The following is a 21999-nucleotide window of genomic DNA, read 5'->3' as shown; positions in this document are numbered from 1 at the left end:
CAAGCAAACTGTCGGTCCTGTCGACACTGTTTTTCCACTGTCCAGTTCAGGTGTTCACCTGTCTGCGTTCACATTGGATCCTTCTAGTATGACGCGTCTTTCCAGAATTGCTGCGGTCGTAGTTTTGGCGGCAGGTAAATATTATATCGCATACAGTGTCGCCTCACACATGTCACCCCCCTCCCCACATCAGGCTGTCATGCACAAATTTTACCCAGGGCGTTGAAAATTAGAAAAAAAAAGACTTTTAACTATGACAAAACTTGACATATCAAGACGTCTTCTACCCTAACGTTGGTATATTTTTGCACATAACAACCGAAATCATTGTCAGACGCTATCGACCGAGTATTCCTGTCAAATAAAAGCTTCTTTTGTACTATTGACAGGATATTCCTGCCAATGAGAATCTTTGCACAGTAAATCTTTGACAGTAACGTTATATTCATGTCAATGAGAATATTGACAGGATAATCTCGTGAATCGCATACACTTAATGAGCCTGTCAACCATAACGCTGAGGATGATCCTATTATTATAATTATTATTATTATTATTATCATTATTATTAAATAGTGCCACATAATCATATAGATTTGTTCAGTTATTGATTTCCTTAGTAAGACAAGAAGATGTTAAAATATTACAAGTGTCCACCTTGATTCATATCCTTGTACTGTAATAATAATGTTCTGTTTTTTGCTACCTCCATGAAAAACGGAGGTATAGTTTTTGTGTTTCCGTGTGTCTGGATATTTGTGGTCAGCATAAACTTTAGAACCTCTGGATGGATGGTTCTTACATTTCATATGTAGATTGCTGTGGGAAGACAAAGGTCAAGGTTGATTTTGGCCCCCCTAGTGTGTGAGCTAGGTACTGCAGCAGAACTTCAATTTTTTGTATCTTTTGACCTGGACATGCTATGATCTTGGGGGCAGATAGCTTGTGATGTAATTGATGAAGAAGTGGTGTAGGCTTGTGGCCCCTAACGGCTTGCTCTAGAACTGCAGGGGCCTTTTTTTTTTAAAAATCTTCAAAGGAGCATAACGGAACATGGTATTTTTTGCCCCTGCAGCTGTGCTGTATGTACCACTACGCAGGTGGGCAGCTGGAGGGGTGTGTGAGAGTGAGGGTAGGATGGACGGCAAGACGGTCATCATCACGGGAGCGAACACGGGCATCGGCAAGGCTACAGCCAGGGACATGGCAGAGAGAGGTAAGGATGGACAGCAAGGAGTAACGTGATTTAGCTAACCTAAAAACCTTTAATACCTAGAGGAAGAACATTATCTATCACAAGGAGTATATGCTATAAGTTTTTAACTGTCATTCAACACAAGAAATTGCTCACCTCGAACCTTAATCAGGAGTGGTGATTCAATTACTCTGAACACGTACATGCGACCTATTAAAGGACACGTGACTCGAGTAAAGAATCGTAGATGCATGGCAAGCGGTACATAAGAGCACACCAGCCAACACTTAACAGAGACCGTGGCCGATACAGCTTACCAGGCATCTACGATTCTTTACACGTGTCACGTGTCCATAGGTCACGTGCTCAGAGTAATTGAATCACCACTCCAGACGAAGGTCGACGGATGTTCGACCAAAAATTTCAGATGTCTTATGTTGAATGACAGTTAAAACTTCTCTGTTAGATGAGAGGGGATGTAAACTTCTAACCTCTTTGTTTAGATTTAAGTGTAATTGCTTCTAAGGTGTAGAAGTAAGCTTGAAAAAATCAGTTTGCAATGTTTTAATGCTAAGCATCTGAGATGAAAGACACAAAGCTTTGCACACCTGAGGAGAGAACTTGGGTAAGTTTTAATAATGTATCAATGGAAATTATTCATTGTGGCATCGTGTGTGGTGTATCCGAGCATTTGGCTCGGAATCTAAAGATCCCGAGTTTGATACCCACCATGCCCCAATGTTGTGCTCTTGGGAAGAGCACTTTACACGACCTTCCTCACTTCACCCAGGTGTAAAAATGGGTTCCTTCATGATCAGTCAGGGACGTAATGATATAAAAGAAAATGCTACCTTTACCTTCTGTCTGTACTGTGTATGTGGCACTGTTAATATAACATATAGTGCAGTGCCACATTGCCCTCCTCTGTCCAAAAGCAAATAGAAAAAAAAATTTTTCATTCAATTCTCTACCTCTTCTCCAGGTGCCCGCGTCATTCTCGCCTGCAGGAGTCTGGAGAAAGCCGAGGAGGCTGCTAAAGAAATCCGCAGTCAGACGGGAAACAAGAATGTCGTCGTGCACAAACTTGACCTGGCATCCCTGACGTCAGTGAGACAGTTCGTAAAAGTGATCAATGATGCCAAGCCAAGATTGGATGTCCTGATTAACAATGCAGGTACAGTTCATTGGTATGGTCATTCAAAGTGCATGATTGTACACATAACACAAATCTTCCTTAACAGCTTCCGGTTAAGATGTACACAATTGTACATCATAAAGGCCAGTGTGAATGTCATTTCTGCATTGTGCACAGTGTCTTTCATCTGACTGTTAATAAGTCTGCACATATGTCCAGAGCTAATTGAAGACGAATTTCATTTATTATTGTATGTCCCAAATATTCTGTTATACATAATTCTATACATATGGCTGTCATTTTATACACAAGGATTTTATCTCAATGGGCCTGAAGTGCAAAGTTAAATACATAATGACATGTGAAAATCCCTGCTTGGCAGATGTATGAAAATATATTAAAAATTGTTTAGACGTTCCTCCAATGATTAGAAGTTCCTCCAATGATTGTAAAAAACTTTAGCCCATACTGCACATTACTGTATTACACTGTAGTTAGATAAGCCTTAAGTTAAGATATAGAACTTTAGTTATTATTATTATTATCATTGTTATATCATCATCATCATCATCAGTAATATTAATGGCCCCTATGTGCAGGTGTGATGGCCTGCCCCAGATGGGAGACAGAGGACGGGTTTGAGATGCAGTTTGGAGTGAACCACCTGGGCCACTTCCTCCTCACCAACCTCCTCCTGGACCTGCTGAAGAAGTCTGCTCCCAGCAGGGTGGTCACGGTGTCCTCCTTAGGACATACTTTTACCAGTGGCATCGACTTTGACGACATCAACTATGAAAAGGACTATAGTTCAAGGGAATCCTACCGCAGAAGCAAGCTGGCTAATGTACTGTTCTCCAGGGAACTTGCCAGGAGGCTAGAAGGTAAACTAGAGTTCCACGACCTCACCACTTCACTTCACTTCAGTATCCGGTTTAGCGTCCGTTGTTCCCTGTCTTCCAGGGGTTGGACGTTTCGTCAAGACGTTTCGGTCTGATTGCTGCCCTCCAGGGGTTTGGCCTTTTGCATGTGCAGTTTTCTAATATCCTCATACCTTTGCCAAATGGTTTGAATCTTTTCGAGTGAAAGTATTATAATAATTTTTCCATTCGATGATATGTCTCGGTTGATCATCCTCTCTATCCAAGAGACACAAGTCCAAAGAATCACTATGACAGTCTTATTGTAGCAGAGAAGGCCATTTTAGTGCTTCCTGATTAATCATGCAAATATCAAACTAATTAGCATGATTTATGTCTAATGACGTGCACCTTTACTAAGCGTTATTATGTTCTATGTATAAAATTCCCATCATTTACAACTATGGAATTATCACATTTTCTCATTAATTGTGCATATGGGATCATCATCTGCATAATCAATATCTATTGACATTTCTCTCTTTCTCAGCTACATATGTGACAAATTGAAGTTTGTTTTGAGTTTAGCCTCCTGTGTCTTTGTCTATCTTTCTGAATATTATAATATCAGCTTGGTGCAGATTTGTAAAAGAAAAGCTTGTCAGCGTTAAAACTGTGTGATACTGTGATCAAGATTAGAGTGTACTGTAAATGCATTTAAGTTCGAGGGGATTTTGCGGTGGTTTACAGTTCGCGGTAGCACCATACACTGAAGTAATATACTGTATTGGAAAAATGTTTGCGTTTTGAGTTCGCATTGAAGTGTCCTCACGAAAACCACAACCTTAAAACCACCACGAACATTCCTGCATTCACAGTAAATTAATTCTTCTGTACAGGTTCTGGGGTCACATCACCACGGAACTGAACCGACATCGAGAGGACTTCATACGTGGAGTAGTTGGCGAACAACTTTCCAAGGTGGCCGTTAAGATCATGGAAGGATTTGTTGGTATGATTGGAAAGAGCTGGGAGGAGGGAGCCCAGACCACTATCTGTTGTGCAGTAGCTGAGGAATGGCAGAACACAACTGGTCTGTACTTCAGGTAGGTGTCACCTTTGTTACTCTGTGACAGGAGGGTAACCTCCATTGACATAGAATTGTTATTGGTGGATGTGATAAGTGTTCACATTTGTATCTCTATGTTTGGTTTGCCGCATAAGTATGTAGTTTGGCATGTTGTCTGCACTCAGTGGAGCTATAGGATGCATTTTTTTCTTGCGGTAGCTGTTGTTACCGAATATATCCAACACTCCAGGTTGCCTGATCCTAAGGTTATTTTGGCTCATGTCGGTACAAATGACATTCGGGACATCCGAGATGCATCGAAAGTGTCTGAAGGCTTCCGCAAGTTCATTCAAACCTCCCGTGACAAATACCCACAGACCAGTCTTGTCCTTTCGTCCATTCTACCAAGAGACGCCCCTACCCTACACGGTATCGGAGATGATGTGAATTCCTTTCTGAAAGTAGTCGGGGATGAAACGAGCTTCGTCCATATCGTTGACAACACAAACTTTGCCAACGAAGGGGCGATTAAAAGTGCTCTATTCGCTTCGGACGGCTACCATATCAACAGGAATGGAATTCGCGTTCTAGCTGCTAATATCAAGCGAACAACCAACCCTCTCTTAGGCCTGGGTCAGTACACGGGCAGGAAGAACCAGCCTGCATTGAACACAATGCCAAGCTCTCAGTACCGGACATACAGAGACGCTGTGATCGGAGTACCGACTGATAAGACTAGTGCCCCTCCTACTCAACACGGGAACAATTCTCGCCCGTCTCCACACACACAACCAGCACGGGATCGGGGACAACAATCACACATTGGGCCCGCCCCAACATCAGGACAAGACCGATCACCTACTTCAACCCATGCGCTAGATGCTGGGCGAGAACATAATGCAAATGCGCACAGGAGACCACCAGCCGATAACCCACCTAACATTTCAGCTGGTCCTACTTCAGAGAGACTCGAACACTTCTCCAGTACACCATGGAACAGTAACCCTCCCCCTCGCCAAGGACCCGCGGCCCCAAGTTCATCTAAAGCTCCGATGGGACATCCAGTGAACTCGTCCAGAAGCCCAATAGGGCACTGGAGTCAGCCGCCACCCATCCCAAGTCGTCTCTCCGGACCCTGGGGCCCGCCCATCTTCAACCAACCGGCCGGCCCGTGGGGATTCTCCCCGGTGAACACTCCTGTCCTTACCCCGCCCGGCCAGTCCCAGCCTCCACGGATGAACCCACCGCCCTGGTCCTGGCATCCTAACATGATGTGGCCTCCGATGTTCCCGGTGTGGTAGGACTTCTATACTTAGTCATACAGTCTGTACATTTCGATTAGAAAGACTGTATCCGAGACTACTGCATTAGTCAAAGCTAAGCTATTTGTAGATACACAGTGATACTAGTATTTAGTTACGTTGGTAGTCATTTTTAGTTTAAGAAATATACAAAATGATTTAGACATACATATATGTATTTTTTGTTGTTGTAGTTGTTGTTGATCAATTTTGATTGATTGTTTACTTAGTTTACATTTATCTAAGCTTACCTCAAATTCTCATGTTAAAGCTAGTAAGGTCCTGTGAGACATTGTGGATCGGACCGTAAAGACACAATTTTTTCTTCTTTTTCCCATTTCATTTAACTCATCCTTGGATATGAAAGCATTTTCTGGAGGCAACATGAACTTTTGTTTCTGGAATGTCCACGGGCTGGGTTCAAAATTAGAGGATTTAGATTTCTTGTATAAAATTGACAAATTTGACTTTATCTCGCTTCTGGAAACGTGGAGTACTGAAAAAACAAAAATTAACATACCAAACTACAGTTCTTTTCAACTGCATAGAAAGAAGAGTAAACGAGCAAAACGCTCATCAGGGGGCATCATTTTCTTTTTCAAAGAACAATACAAAGCTTTTGTTAAAAAATTACCATCAAAATCAACAGATTTGCTTTGGGTTCAGATAGATCGCAAATTACTAGGATTAGACAAAGATCTTTTTATTTGTTCAGTTTATATCAGTCCTAGTGCATCCACAACGCACAAACACACAGAAAACCATGTAATAGAAATTTTAGAGGAAGAGATATGTAAATACAGTTCTCAGGGTTTCATCCTACTAGGCGGTGACCTAAATTCTCGTCTAGGAAATTTACAAGATTTCGTTGAAGATGACACTTTCTGTGATAATCACCCGAATAACTTCTCAACCATTACATTAGATAGACAACACATGGATCAAGCTCCCCCCAACAAGTTTGGCAGATTTGTGGCTGATTTATGTATTCAAGGAAATCTTAAAATTCTTAACGGCAGAATAGCCGGTGATCTACAAGGAAAATTCACGTGTCATCAGCCAAACGGTAGCAGCACTGTTGATTATGTAATATGCAACCAACCGCTTCTAGAACACATTTTATTTTTTCGAGTTAACCCCCTAACCACATTCTCTGATCACTGCATGTTATCTGTTGTCTTACGTACAAAATCCTCAAATCACCCTGCCAAAGAGAAACAGATAAGTGGAAACAGCAAACCTCTCTCTAAAAGATTCCATTGGAATGAAACCTCTGCACAAAAGTTTTTTCAATCCCTCAGCCAACCACACATTATAGATAGACTTAACCCTCATCCGACCGTATGGGGTCATTTTTGACCCCAGGCGTATATTCTACGTCTCGGATCTCAGCTCAGTATTAAGAGATGTCGGTTACAAATCATTGTGTTTAAAGATTAATAGAAAACGGCCAAGGAAAATAAAAAACAAGAAATGGTTTGACAAAAGCTGTTGTGAAATGAAACGGGAGCTAAAAAATCTGGCATCTTTACTCGAGAAAAATCCACAGAACTCAGACGTGAGAGGAAGGTTTTTTAAAAGGAAAAAAGAATATAGAAAACTATTAAAAAAAAAGAAACGAGACTTTCATCAACAAATCGTTAACCAACTGTCCTCTTTGAGGGAAGAAAACCCAAACGCGTTTTTGGAACTTATTGAAGAAACTGAAGTCAGAGAAAACACAAGAGCCAAGTTCTCAAATAACGGATGAGGCGTGGTTAAGACATTTTAATAGAATAGACAAATCTTCCATCAGTGACTCAGAAACTTCAACTAATAACTCAACAAATGTTCAAACTCATTTTCCCTCCCCTCTCCCTCCTACAGAGAATTCCTTTTTGGACTCTCTGATATCAGCTAAGGAACTGGATATAGCCATCTCCAAACTAAAAAACAGCAAATCTAGTGGTAGTGATATGATTACAAATGAAATGCTGAAGTGTGGTAAACCAATCCTACAAAAAACACTGCTTCATCTCTTCAATTCATGTTTGCAAAACGGATACTTTCCCAAAGAATGGTCACTTAGTCATATAGTACCAATACACAAGTCAGGTGATACCTCAGTCCCAGACAACTATCGGGGTATCTCCATTATGAGTTGTCTGGGGAAATTATTCTCGTCCATTTTGAATACTCGTCTTGTGAACTATGCGGAACAGAACAGCCTTTTTAAACCTCAACAGGCCGGTTTTAGAAAAAACTATAGGACGTCTGATAATCTTTTCGTATTAACTACTTTAGTAAGCAAATATCTCAGTCAAAATTCACGTCTTTACGCATGCTTTGTTGATTTTAGCAAAGCTTTCGACTCTGTTTGGCGAGAGGGTCTCCTGTTCAAATTAAATAATCTTGGAATAGGAGGAAACTTCCTATCGACCATAAAAGACATGTATTCCAAAACTAATAACTGTATCAAAACCAACAATCGTCTTACCGAAACATTTGTAACTAACTGCGGGGTTCGACAAGGCTGTAATCTGAGTCCAACATTGTTTAATTTGTTCATTAGTGATATAGTATCTGAATTTGATAACTTTTCTAGCAATTCTCCTATTCTGTACAACATGAAAGTGCCATGTCTTTTATATGCCGATGACTTGGTTATCTTCTCAGAATCCCAACAAGGCTTACAGTCCTCCCTACTTAGACTAGAACAATATTGTAAATCATGGAAGCTGAAGGTTAACCTGAAAAAGACAAAGGTTATTGTATTTACAAAGGGAGGCCGCTTACCGAAAGATTGTAGTTTCTTGTTTGATAATAATGATTTAGAAATAGTAACATCTTATTGTTATCTAGGTATTGTTGTATCCTCAGCTGGCACATTCAAAGCCAACAGCAAATACTTATACAGCAAGGGATTGAAAGCTCTATTTGGAATTAGACAATCATTAGACAAAGCAGACGCACCATTATCAGTTAAAAACAAACTCTTCGACACTTGTGTTAAACCTATTTTGTTATATGGATCTGAAATTTGGAGCTCATTCAAAAGTCCTATATCTTGTCCTATTGAAACAGTGCACTTGAAATTTTGTAAACACTCACTTAATGTTCCGAAAACTGCATCTAACCTTGCTGTACGCGCTGAATTAGGGAGGTATCCTATCCAACTGGAAGCCTCCCTAAACGCCATCAAATATTTCATTAGAATTCAACAGAATGTGCCAGCTGAGAGTCTGCAGGCAGACGCTCTCTTATGTCAGCTTAATCTAGATTCATCAGGTACCAAATGTTGGGCATCTGGTGTTCGCAAAACTTTGGAGGAGTGTGGTTACCCTTTTGTTTGGCAAGCCCGTAAGTCAACAGATCCAAACATATCCCACCTAATTTCTGCAATCCACCAACGACTGAATGATATTTATTTCCAGAATTTTCTAACCAACATTCATAATGATAATAAAGGTTTACGTGCGAAAAACAAACTCCGATCGTACAGACTACTGAAATCCACATACAATGAAGAGCAGTATTTGAAAATCACAAACATTCGGCATAGAACTACCATTGCCAAACTAAGAATCAGTTGCCACCGACTGCGAATTGAATCGGGAAGGCACAGCCGCACTCCTCTAGAACAAAGAATCTGCCAATTTTGTACCTCAAACATGGTAGAAGATGAAGTGCACTTCACTGTTGATTGCGATATGTATGCGAATGATAGAAATACTCTATTTAGTTATATAGAAAGTAGATTCCCTCATTTTAGACACATGAGTAGCACTGACAAGTTTATATTTCTCATGCGTTTTGACAAACCGACAATAGCGAAACCCATACAGTCCTACATTTTCACTATTACCAAGAAGCGAGAAGAAGCCGAACTTTTGTGTTAGACTAGATTTGTGACACTTTTATGTATGTATATATCCTGATTTGTTGTGACCTGTACTTAGCCCGGTTGGGCAAAATTGTACAATAAAGGTCTTCATTCACATTCACTATAATCTGTATCACCCCTACAAATGTATGTCACTCGGTTTATTGGTCGAGGTCTGCGTTATTTTAGCGTCATAGGCGTTGTGGTAATTGGATATTGCCAAGCAGATGTTGCGTAATGTAGATATGGGGTTATGTGAGAACAGCTGTCACGGTAGAGGAATCCCTTAACAGATTTAGACTCTGGCTTCCTAGCACATTGCATTGGTCAGTGCCAGTTATGATAAACAAATACATACTTTGTCCTGGTAAGCTATCAGTAATGTCAGGGCTTTGTTTTCCTTCCTGTTTGTCGTTATTTGTCTGTCTGGGACTGTCCATATCATCGGCATAATATATATTGTTGCAACTGATGCGGCAGAAACAATAAATACGCCACAGAGTATATTACCTACAGTCACTTGTTCGTATTGACGTAGTGGTGATATTCATGTACATGCAAAGTTCCTGCCAAAGTAAAACACAAAACAAGTGACCGATATATTTGACTCCCCTGTGCAGTGATTGCGTGCCCAAGGAGACATCAGCAGCAGGCATGGATGACGAGGCAGCTGCCAGACTCTGGGACATCAGTGAGAGGATGGTCGGACTCAAGTCATGATGTCATATACAGATCATGTCATAGGATGCAAAATTTAAACCCTGCTTCTAGATATTTTGATAGACATTTAAAGAGTCCTAAACTCCAGAAGAGAATGTTATTTTCTAATAGATTATGTACCAGTGAATACACAATCAGCCAACTTTTTTTTGTTGCTGAATTTCACTTGTGGTGAGACACGCAACGTGTGTTTGTACAACAATGTGACACTCACTAAACCCATGCAGACCCTACCCATGTATTTTCTATGCGTACAGACACTTCCTTCATCATGCATATTTTCGGCATAAATCGGGCGATATTCACACCAAGAAGGCCAATTGTTTGCAAAATATGTACGCATAGCAAGACTTGTACGCTAACTTTTGCCAGGCCTTATCAGACACATTGTATTCAGCTATAGGCTGGCATTACAAATTTAATTCAAGAGTAATTGGGGGGTTAGTAGAATACTAAATGCATTTCGATTCACTTGGCACTAGTGGGTACTTTATCACATGATGTGAAATAGCATGTATTTTAGTTCTTAAAATTACTATCGATTGGAAAATAACACTCTTTCCTGAAGTTTAGGACTCAAATTATGATTTAAAATCTCAAATGATGTGACTACAGTGTATGTTACAGAGCTATGCAATTCTGCTTATTTGTGTGTGCAATACAAGTTCCAGTCATGCTAGGGTGAATTTTACCTTTGAGAGTTGAGACTGTGTAAAGTACACTTGTACTAAATTTAGTACTATATAGAATGTGTGTCTGTTTGTGTGCTTGTACATACTTGTGTGGTAACTATTAAGTTATACAACAAGTGAATTTTCAATGTAGTTTGTTGCCTTCTGAAATATTCTAAGACTTTTATTATGATATGGGTACTTCAATTAGGCAGCTCGAACATGTTACGGCTGTGTGCAATGTGGTACAGGTGGAAGCATTCAGGTTCCAATCATCAGTGCTCCTTCACTATTTTCCTTGCATGATATGATAAAACTGTTCTACCCACCCAAGAAATGCATCAGTTCACATACTACAATTGTATTGGTTTTTGGCGACGCCTCAGGGGCGAGCCAAATGGTATAGTATTTCACTTACTTCTTAAAGCAAAGAGGGTATTATCTATCCTGTTGTGCACTTTGGATTTGGATTTGGTGCACTGAATAAAGTAAAAGTAGCATGGAGGTTACAAACATTTTCTTTCAGTAAATGAAGAATTTCATTACTTTGTTCATAGAATTGGTACACAAAATCAAGTGGTGGCCAATGTAAATGTAACCAAGGACATTCTTGCTTCTTTGGAAGTATCGTCGTAGCGCCCGTGAAATCTCCCCATCATCGGGCGCCACTTCTGAGGATCAAGGCGTCTTGGCGGCAGGTAATGTTAGAAACCAGTCAGAGTGTCGTGAGCAAATCGTGGGTGTACTCAGGCGTCCAGCTGTGTCTATGTGATTAGTGTTAAACCTAAAGGGCACAACCCGAAATACGTGCTGTGTCAACGTGCCAAAACGTAGGCAATCTTTTGGGATCCGTATACGTAAGTGGTAAGCACGAACTCGTAGGGAATACGTGCAGACAAAACTTTCCGTGCCGTCGGGCTGCGGATTCGCCCAGCGTACGTGCCAGTACGGGCGACGCTCCTGCCCTGTACAGCCTGAACGATTTCAGAAATATGTGGCGGACGTTGACGTGGCCTCCCCCCCCCCCCCCCCCAAAAAAAAAAAAAACAACACGCACGGTCAGTAAACCTTTAGCTTTACTGACTGGCCAGGTTTTTTCTCGCATTTTGAAGTCAACCTCCAATCAGGGCGTTTCTAAGTATGAAAAAATTTTAAACTAAACAAAGGAACAACGGATGTCAATAATATTTGGTAGGTAGTTTCAACAGAGATACACAATTCCCAAGTGGAGAATGATGACCAGGCTAACCTAGCCTAGATACCATCCTTTCATGGCCTACATAGACTAGCTCCTCGGTTCCAGGGCCAACATGCAATTAATATCATGAAAGCTCATCTGTGTTGGTAGTAAAATATTCCCAACGCCACACCCATCCCACACGCCCCAGCCATGTGATGGGGAGAGAGAGAGGAGTGCGGAAAAAGCCCCATCTCAGACCAGGGCGTGAAGCGATGCTCCACGACAAGCCCTACTGTTGGGTGGGTGGGTGGGGAAGCGACCAACATCTTCCCTTACTTTTTACCCTCTATCCCTTTACCAGGCTACGGTAGTGCCCTTAGCTCCCCTTACTACCTTGCTTAATATTCTTCCTGTCCCCCGCCATCCCCCCATTCCAAACTTCGCGCTCACTTCTGTTTCTTGTCTACCCCTTATATACCCTACCTTATTTGCATATTCTACTCAGTTGCATGCCACTCCTTATTCGTTGAGCCCAAATTTAGTTTAATTCATCACCTGTCCGGCGCGCGTAGGGCAGGTGCGCCATTGTGAATAGGAATCATAGTATGTACAGCGTTAAACTTTCTTCCAACACAAAGGTTTTAATGGATCAAAATTTCCACTGTCCCCTTCAGGATCAATACCTGAGACCTTATATCTCCATGAATTATACTAAATTTATAATCTATGCAATTGACATTCACATGTACATAATCTAATAGATGCTTTGTTACCTTAGCATTTACTTCAGAACGTACTACTTTGTAAAGGGGTATAAAATAGGCTATATACATCAGGGCACTCCAGCCATCACTGAACAGAGACAGTGGGCGTCATAAAAATTTCCTGGCACGTTTGACCAATTGCTGACGTCACGTATCCACACGATCACATTCTGAAGTGTTAGGTCATCAGTATTGATCCTTAAGAAAGCGACAGTGGTCGTCACGTTCCGGAAGTAGCAGTGGACAGGTCCATTCTGGGTGAGTCCTAATTTTTTTGGCGACGCCTCAAGCACAAGGCTAATAGTATAGCGTGTGTCCCCAATGCAAAATTCCGCAGGCATGTCAATAATTTTTCCACGCCTGCGTAGTTGCAGTATCCCTTTAGAGGGAAATAACTCGGGAATGGGTTGACGGATCTTCATGATATTTGGAATGTAGATAGCTTCAGAGACGCCTTACATAATTAAATGCTTACCGTGCAAATCAGGGGCTAATTTGCAAATCCAACACACTGGTCATTAAAATACGTATCAATAATAAAACTGTCGCTATGGCAACATATTTCATTATTATGGATTATATTCTTCTAAGTGTTGGTCACGTAAAGTTTAGTCTTTATTCATAGTCATTATGATGACGTCAATGATTTCATTGTCTCTTTTTCAGTTTTTTTCGGCTGCTTCGGTTTTGATTCCTCTATACAAGGTCATCAGCCCTGCTTTATCTAGTCTATCCCATAATTTCATCTCCATTTTAAAATCATGATTGGCGTAAAACTCAAATTTTTGCCAGTCTTTCTCGTAATAGTGATTACTGTACTGTCTGTAATCGGAAGTGAGGAAGCCATAAGCGGAAGTGACGTCACAGGTATGCAGGGCGGTCAGCAACATGACGGCTCCCTTAGATGGTTGGTAGATGCCTTCAAACCGCCCATAACCATGTGACGAGTTCAGCCAACTGAAGAGGAAGATATGTTTTACTCTATTTGAGACATAAGAGACATTGTTATGTAATGCAAATCAAGATAAGTTAAGTTATGTACTACGTGGGCATGCACCTTTGACACATTTCACATAATTCCAGTCAGCCCGCATGCGCACTTGGAAGTGTGAGCGAGCTTATACTCACTGGTACTTCAGATATCTCGTGAAGTCAGGATGAAGCATTCGGAACTTCGTATTCGCAGGTTTGACACCATACTCATACGGGGGGCTAGAGTTTGGGAATAATTCAAAATACAATATATAAGATACATTGGTGAGACGGAACGTGCACTGAAAACAAGGTTCCTCCAGCATCGGCGTCCTAGCTCTGTCAAATCGTCTGAGGTGGCGCAACACATAGAGTCTCCGGGACATTCCATTTCGTTGGACAAGATCAAAATCCTAAGACAGAACAGGATTTCTTCGCGCGAGGAGTGAAGGAGGCAGTGTAGAGCCCACCGGTCCACACTTTTGAAATGACCATAGTAACTAATCAGGCTTGACGTCACCGTATACACTAAAATCATGTATACGCTATAACTGTCGCATTTTTATCACGCGACAGTTATAGCCTTCACAGGCGGTACAACAGCCTCGTAATTTGACGGTATTATGGCCCTGACAGTATCAAATAAAACATACACTCTCTCTCTTTCTCTCTCTCTCTCTCTCTCTCTCTCTCTCTTCCATGCTCTCTCTTCCATGCTCTCTCTCTCTCTCTCTCTCTCTCTCTCTCTCTCTCTCTCTCTTTCACACACACAAGTACATAAACAAACAAACTCACTCGTGAGCCTTGTCTATTCCTGACGTGATCGTCCTCCAACTAATAGCCGCATCCATGTACTCGTAGTCCCTTCTGCCTTTGGAAACGGAGACATACACCGTATCCTAAAGTAAGGAATAGATGTTGAAATATATCATAAGATTTCCAATGTTGCCCATGTTCAACCTAACGAAAAATGATGGTTTTCCTGTTATAGCCAACTGCAAGCAGATCCTACTGTGCCATAAGATAGTATCAAAGCTCAAAGGAGCTTAGCCGGCAAAAGGGAGTCAAACGGGCACCGGTCGCATACACACTCCTTAGCCGGCTTCACTAATTTTTCGCGGCTATTGATACTATCTTATGCTAGGGGGGGACATTAGTACAAACTTTTTGAAATACGCATTCTAAAATATGGAGATGATCTATGTAAACACAGAAATCACAAAAATTAGGCAATTGTAAAACTCTAACCCCCCTGTACATACCCCCTGAAGTTTGGTAAGGTCTGCAAGCACTGACTGCATTACTTCAGTTCTTTTTGCACATTTTGTGTAATTAAATGATACATTACACTCCAAGATACCTTTCTATCAGGTTTTGGCTTAATATTCTTGGTTGCCATGGCAACAAGGCAGCAAGTATTGGGGCGAATTTCAATTATTTGGCCAAAAACAGGGAAATCACGGTAGGGCAGTAATTCGACAAGTGCTGAGAATAACAAAGAGTACCCAAATCAACTACAGAGTGTCTTTAGCTTCACAAGAATAGTGGTAAGATTTTAAGAAACTCATGCCAAGGAATTGGGCAACTTCAAAAAGAAACATTGTTTCAAGGTTACAAAAACACAGTTTTTTTACCAAGCTTAAAACCAGTATTTTTGTATATGTGTCGTCAAGTATGGACAAGAAAGCAACCGTTAACTGTTCTCTCTACTACTAGGCTCTCTTGTACATGTACATACTATATCCAAGGCTTGAAATACTTTTTCTGCGTACCTGCACTGGTGCAGGTAACATTAAGAATAGCCTGCTGCAGACAAATTTTACCTGTACCACTCTGAATTTTGGAAGTATAGTTCATACTAAAATTGTTCAGGAACCATTGCTATTTTTTTTCTTTTCTACAGAATATTACTTAATATAGATGGTAGTGGTAACATTCAATGCAGCTAATAACAATCCACGTATACCTACATCATATAACGTTTATGTATAAAAACCTAGTATTTGGGACCAGGGCAAGTTTGGTTCAGGTAGACATCAAAAATACCTGCACAGCTCCAATCTTACCTGCACTAACCTGCACAGCTCCAATTTTACCTGCACTAACCTGTATATACCCATTACACGGACCAGTGCAGGTTAGGTGCAGGTAGACACCAGAAATACCTGCACAGCTCCAATTTTACCTGCACTAACCTGTACCCAGTACATGGACCAGTGCAGGTTAGGTGCAGGTAGACATCAGAAATACCTACACAGCTCCAATTTTAGCTGCACTAACCTGTACCCAGTACTTGGACCAGTGCAGGTTAGGTGCAGGTAGACATCAGAAATACCTGCACAGCTCCAATTTTACCTGCACTACCCTGCATAAGCAGGTAATATTTCGAGCCCTGATATCTGTCATTGTAAGCAAGATGCCTGTGATACTGAATTTCAACAGTGTTCTATTGGTACATCTATTTACAACAGAATCAAAAGAACCATAGTCAAATTTATACTCATTGATGATGTCAATGGCGTGCAACATTGTTCAAGTACAATTTTAGGTTGACCGCAGATGGAGTTTTCGTGGTTATTGGTAGTGACAGGGCTGTGTTCTTGAGTTTGGCTGAGCTTTACACTTACAATATATCAACTTCTGCTGTTGATGTGAAAGATCCATGTTGGGTTTTCAGGGTTTGTAGTAGGTATTTGTCTCTCTTCCAATCAACAGCAATGTTTGCAATCTCTTTCCCATTGAGTCCTTGCTTAATTCTTAAGCTCCTCTTCATTTCTCTTCCAAGCTATCAGAATCTCTGGTATCCTGCCTCCTTTCCTGACTTCTCTACTGTACTGTCTAAACGATCCAGGTTCTCTTCTCTTTTTCTGTACCACTTCAGATTGGTAATTGTGGTTACCACTTGGACAATGGCACTACAGACTTCTTATTTCCTTGTCTGTTGGAACATCTCCTAAGAGATAAACCTGAAGGCTGCATCCTTTACCTCCAGCAACAGTGAAATACCCACTTGCACACTTGAAAATGCATTTTGGTTGGCGCAACGTAAGTCGTAATCTTAAATCCAGGTAGCACAGTGGGCAACCTGAAATTTTTCAGTTGGAACACAACTTTCCCCCTGTGCACCTACATGCATACGTATTTATTTCTTGATAGGATAAAACGTAAGTTACATGTAACTACAGGGGTGCCTGATAGGAGTGGGTAAACGGTACAGAAAATTCAGGTTCATGCAGGTGTGGTTCAGGTCCAGAGGTCCGGACCTGAACCCGGACCTGATTCAGCATGTGAAAACTTGTGATACTCCATTTCGCTACAAAGAAATCTGTTTTGCAGAGTATTTCAGTACCACTGGCGTTTTAAAATCCTACAAGGCTAACTGCCCCTGTGCGATTGAGTGTAAAAATTGGTAGAAATGAATACAGACTATACTATGATATACCTGTAGCCCGTTTTGTCCAATTTTGAGTTTGGATCAGTCCATTTTTGCCATGGGGGTGATTTGGAATAGTCCATATTTGCATGGGAAATACATTTGGAGGTTCAGATATCCACAATGATCTCTCCTGAAGTCAAATATTCTGCCAAGGATGCCAAAGTACAATTTCTAAGACATTAAGCATGTTTGGTAGTATAGCGTTATACTAGTTTAGTACATTGTCGACTTAAAAACTTCAGGGGGCATGTACAGGGGGGTTAGCAATCAAATATTTTCAAAATTTTTGCATTTTCATATTCAGATGGACCGTCTCCATATTTCTAGGGGCGTATTTCATTAAAAACTGCATTTTTGCAAAATAGTGTCCCCCCCCCCCTACTTATGCTACCGCAGGATCTGCTTGGAGATTAGTTAGGGCCCTGGGAAGATTATGATCAGTAGGTATGTCTTGACATACCTTTCATCATTTAATACATAGAAGAAGGTGACAAACGGTCACCGAAACGACAATTTTGATTGAAACACTTGGTTGTGTAACGTCGGCGTACATTTATCCGTGGGGTAGCTTTTATCCGTTGTTTAAAAAAGACAGAGTACTTATGGGTATCAAGTCAACAAATGGTGCTTTCAAACTGCAACATTCAAAATTAAAACACAGTACTTTGACTCGGTATCCCCAAATACCCTTTATTTAAAAACAACGGATATAGGTTACCCCACGAACAAAGGTGAACTAGCGTTACAAAGAAGTGGGACCGCGTGGCGCAGCGGCAGCATTTGTGACTCGTGACCGAGAGATTGTGGGTTCGAATCCGTCTGCGTGTCACCGATCTTGTGCCCTTGGGAAAGGCCCTTAACACGGCTTTCCTCACTATACTCAGGTGAAAATCCCTCGGATAGGACGTTAAATGGAGGTCCCGTGTATGGGGAGAGTCACACCCTATGCACGTTAAAGAACCCCCACACGTGCGATGGTGCGGTGTGAGATGGAGCAAACCCTTCTGTCTGGAGTTGGTGATTCACTTCAAATCACCCGGCTGGAGGCGTGGCGAACCTCCATACCGTATCAGCGAAAGGGTATGTCACACCGTAAGGGGCGGTATAACCCCGCCGTGACATGTGCGAACATGTGTGTATGGCAGCTTTGAAAAGGTGTCCATTGACACCTGTTTCGCCATACCCTCCATATATATTCATCGAATATGGAGAATCCTAATAAATAAATAAATAAATAAAAAGAACTTTGGTATCAAACAATTCGTCACCTTGTTTTGTGGTGGATGGCGGAAGCCATATTGATGCGCACTTGACACGGACCTCATCATGCTGTTCACGCAGTGGAAGTAAAAGGATGTTCTTTTCCCCACGTCATCTTCGAAGCCCTTGGTTATGGCGGCGTTCACTCTAACGTGCCAACGACAGGAGTTCACTACATGTCACTTCATGCATGTAATAATAGTTCACCTTTATTCGTTGGGTAACCTATATGCGTTGTTTTAAATAAACAGGGTATTTAGGGATTTCAAGTAAACGATGGTTTCAGAATGCCAATATTTTTAAAGATATTTAAGATATTTTAAAAATATTTAAGATATCTTAAAAACATTGCAGCTCGAAATCGACTTGACATCAACATATGCCTTTCTTTTAAATACAACGAGTATAGGTTACCTCGCGGATAAAGTTGAAGTAGCGTTAATGATCTCATGGAAATATGACAGGTGGACAAGTTTATTTTGTATTGAGGAGATGAGTCAGTATGTTACCTGAGGCAATCTATTGAGGCAAGCATGCAAAGTACATCAGATTAAGCTCATCGTCCATTCCTTAACCTAGACGGGGGGTGATACAGACTACAGGACACCTTTGACCTGTTTCTAACGTCACACTTCCATTCAGGTCACCAGACATATGCTCCTGGTCATTTCAACATGAGGTACCTTGTTGGTAAGAGATCTTTGTTTGTGAAAATAGTGTATGAAATTTTTACGATGTTAATAAGCACGTTCACCTCACCGAGTACGTATGTGCAGCGTTAAAGAATTATGGCTGATATGTCAAAGGTGAAAGCCCCAAGACTTAAACATTAAAAACACGTTTGTACAGTGTTATGCAAAACATTCCGCAATTTTGTAGACGCCATTACGTTGTAGAGACTTCTGATGGGCCTTCACCTTTGACATATTACCCAGGATTCCTGTTGCTGCACATGCGTACTCAGTACGGTGAACGTGCTTATTGTAAATTCTGTGAAAGAGCTTATTATACGTGAACGGATTTGACACTGAGAAAACACGAGGGAAGCTTGTGACGTACCTCCAGACAAAGTCGTGTTCGTCTATCTCCTTCCCCTTGCCAGACCCCTTCAGGATCCCACCGTTACCGACAACAGCACACCGGATACAGCCGGTGTGGTCCGGCGTCCAGCCCGGGAACATGTAGCGGTGGGCAGACGTGTTGAAGTGACGGAGACAGTTCTCTATGTCTGCAGTAAAAATGGAACATCCAGGTTAACTGATTTAGCAGTAGTAGTATCGTATGGTAGTCCCGATGCAATTCATCAGGTTAGAGAATCAATGGATAACAAGATTCTTGTTTACAACGCAGAACACAGCCTGAACGTTTCCGCGACTGTCTACATGTCTGTTACTTTCCTCAGGGCAATACTAGTACTAGTAACTGGTTCTTTTTCATACTGCAGCTAGGTGTCGCTGTTTAGTTCATGTTTACCTCCATGAAAGGAAACATATTGTTTTAACTCTGTTTCTTCTAACGTATTCTTATTTTAAAAAATGTGCTAAATGACCTGGACCAGACGGCTGTCACCATGGTTACAGACACCATTGTAGCAGACACCCTGTGGTGCCCGATTACACAATGTACATAGCAAGTGGCAGGACAGAGCTGGAGGGGCTGGTAACCACACATACGGATGTGTTTGAGTAAGACTAAACAGGGCAATACTTTGTTACGCAATGTCATTTGCATACTTGAACATTTTAGAACTCGAATTAGAACTTTAGCTGAGATTTGAAGAGAAACATTCTGTATTTGCTTGCAAGTGTTACCTTTCTAATTTTGCTTACCTTCATAAGACATGTCTTTCCAGCCATAGCTCTGTTTGAACTGCTGAAGCCTGACGTACTCCTCAGGGTTGATGTGATCGTTCCACATAAGGACTGGAATGTCGGGAATGAACTCAGGAACCTTCTCTGGGTGCTTACGAATTGCACTGGGGCATTTCTGTAAGGAAAAATAGAATATAACCAGCTATGTGAAAGATGTGAATGAAAGCTCATCTGTGTTGGTAAATTCCACAGTGAAAAGGTTTAAGATTTGTTCCAACACAACAGAAAGACTCAAAATTTTCGGTCGAGTACTCCGACCTTCTTCTTAGATTTCGAGTCTTTCTGTTGTGTTGGAAAAAAGTTTAAACTTTATCATTAAAGATGCCATCTGTTGCCCACAAATATGACGAATGTGTAGACTGGAATGGTGAGACCAATGTTAATTTCTTTGTCTTCATTGATAATATGGTCTTTATTCACAATCAAGACACAAAATTATTGTCGATCTTTCTGTGATCGTCTGTCACCTCCCTCAGCAGGGCAATACTAACTGTACTACTTCACACTGTAGCTAGGTGTCGCTGCATTTTACCTCAGATTTCGCCAGCACGTCTCCGGAACGTACTGCGCCTGCGCGAACCCTGGTGTTTTGGGGCTTGGTTTGGTCAACGTTGCATTGAAATCCCGCTTGTTGCACAGTATATGTTAGAGACATGGTTTCATGTAAAACGTACACGGGATTTTACCCTTATATACGCACGTACATTCTTAAATGTGGCCCTTTAGTAAACCGGGGGTTTAGCAAGGTTTAGCATGTCTATACTTTTCGCGCAGGCGCAATACGTTCCGGTGACGTGCTGATTTCGCCCGTATCCATCCGCATGTTACCAAAAAAAATGCCCTTTGATACTTCAACTAAACTGGTAAACAGAATATTTACGAAACCGGGAAAGCTAAGACAGGTAGGCTTACATGTATTCCTTGTAACCCTAAAGGCTCCAGACTAGTGCAAATGTTTCAAAGAAAGGGACACCATAATCGTTATAAGTTGAAAGAATGGATCACCGATTTTGTGTAGGTATCGTCACGCAGGAACCACGTGGGGCCCCGTTTGTCTAGAGGCGTTGTTGGCAGCACTGTGGTTCCAGTTTTCCCGCTTGTTGGTGTTGATACACTCCGATACCATCTCGTACCGACTACCAGAGAGTCATTCAGGTATGTTTTATTGTTGTTAAGTTCAGGAATTAATTGTTTTCTCTGTGTAATGATCGCAACAGTCTTGGGTGCACGTGGATTAGTCGTACTAAGGGCGTTGTCTTTGACTTCATCCTTCGATGAGGTCAAGTTTTCGTATGTCCTGAAAACACAAGAGTAGGAGAGGTTACGAAACTGCTATAAGAAAGAAGAAAGAAACGGAAAGAAGGGAAGAAAACGTAAGAAGCTTTGAAAAAAGTTATGAATAAAAAAGAAAGAAAAGGAGAAAGACATAAATAAATTAACCGAAACGAAAGGAAGAAAGAAAGAAAGGAATATTGAAAGAAAGAAAGAGATAAGGGAAGAACGAGAAAGAAGGACAAGGAAGGGAAAAGTAACGAAAAAAAGAAATGTGAAGAAAGGTGCAAGGAGGAAATAGACAGAAAAGAAAGAAAGAAAGAAAGGGGCAAGAAGGAGAGAAGAAAGGTAGGAAACTTAGACGGGATCTTCACCAGTTTCGTTCATTTACACCATTACAAAATCTGTAGGTACTAGGTATTTACATAATCTAT

General features: G+C 41.3%; 2 protein-coding genes across 2 annotated transcripts in view; one reads left to right on the top strand and one right to left on the bottom strand.

Moving 5' to 3' along the window:
- LOC118422994 (retinol dehydrogenase 13-like) lies at window positions 1-11143 on the top strand. Its single transcript, XM_035830888.1, has 7 exons — window positions 1-134; window positions 1076-1216; window positions 2178-2369; window positions 2930-3252; window positions 3738-3745; window positions 4087-4293; window positions 10040-11143. Exons 1-7 carry the CDS (start codon window positions 89-91, stop codon window positions 10137-10139), a joined length of 1017 nt encoding a protein of 338 aa, XP_035686781.1. The 5' UTR covers window positions 1-88; the 3' UTR covers window positions 10140-11143.
- Window positions 11144-12608: 1465 nt separating this feature from the next.
- Window positions 12609-21999, bottom strand: part of LOC118422993 (alpha-N-acetylgalactosaminide alpha-2,6-sialyltransferase 2-like) — a 21883-nt gene continuing 12492 nt past the window's right edge. The window contains exons 2-8 of the mRNA XM_035830887.1: window positions 21299-21590; window positions 20252-20408; window positions 19482-19650; window positions 18431-18569; window positions 14522-14625; window positions 13883-13966; window positions 12609-13711 (exon numbers count right to left, since the gene is read on the bottom strand). Coding sequence (XP_035686780.1) covers window positions 13417-13711; window positions 13883-13966; window positions 14522-14625; window positions 18431-18569; window positions 19482-19650; window positions 20252-20408; window positions 21299-21590 — 1240 coding nt within the window. The 3' untranslated portion in view covers window positions 12609-13416. The remainder of the gene's footprint in view (window positions 13712-13882; window positions 13967-14521; window positions 14626-18430; window positions 18570-19481; window positions 19651-20251; window positions 20409-21298; window positions 21591-21999) is intronic.

The sequence above is a fragment of the Branchiostoma floridae genome, chromosome 9, assembly GCF_000003815.2.
Source record: "Branchiostoma floridae strain S238N-H82 chromosome 9, Bfl_VNyyK, whole genome shotgun sequence".
In the NCBI taxonomy this organism is placed as follows: Eukaryota; Metazoa; Chordata; class Leptocardii; order Amphioxiformes; family Branchiostomatidae; genus Branchiostoma; species Branchiostoma floridae.
This window is presented reverse-complemented; position numbering and strand designations above follow the sequence as displayed.

What these genes read in the sequence shown, in the direction of transcription:
- LOC118422994 (XM_035830888.1), top strand. Translation starts at nt 89, where the DNA reads ATGACGCGTCTTTCCAGAATTGCTGCGGTCGTAGTTTTGGCGGCAG. An exon ending in CAGGGACATGGCAGAGAGAG is followed by an intron (nt 1,217 to 2,177) that starts GTAAGGATGGAC and finishes CCTCTTCTCCAG; the next exon opens with GTGCCCGCGTCATTCTCGCC. An exon ending in ACAACTGGTCTGTACTTCAG is followed by an intron (nt 4,294 to 10,039) that starts GTAGGTGTCACC and finishes TCCCCTGTGCAG; the next exon opens with TGATTGCGTGCCCAAGGAGA.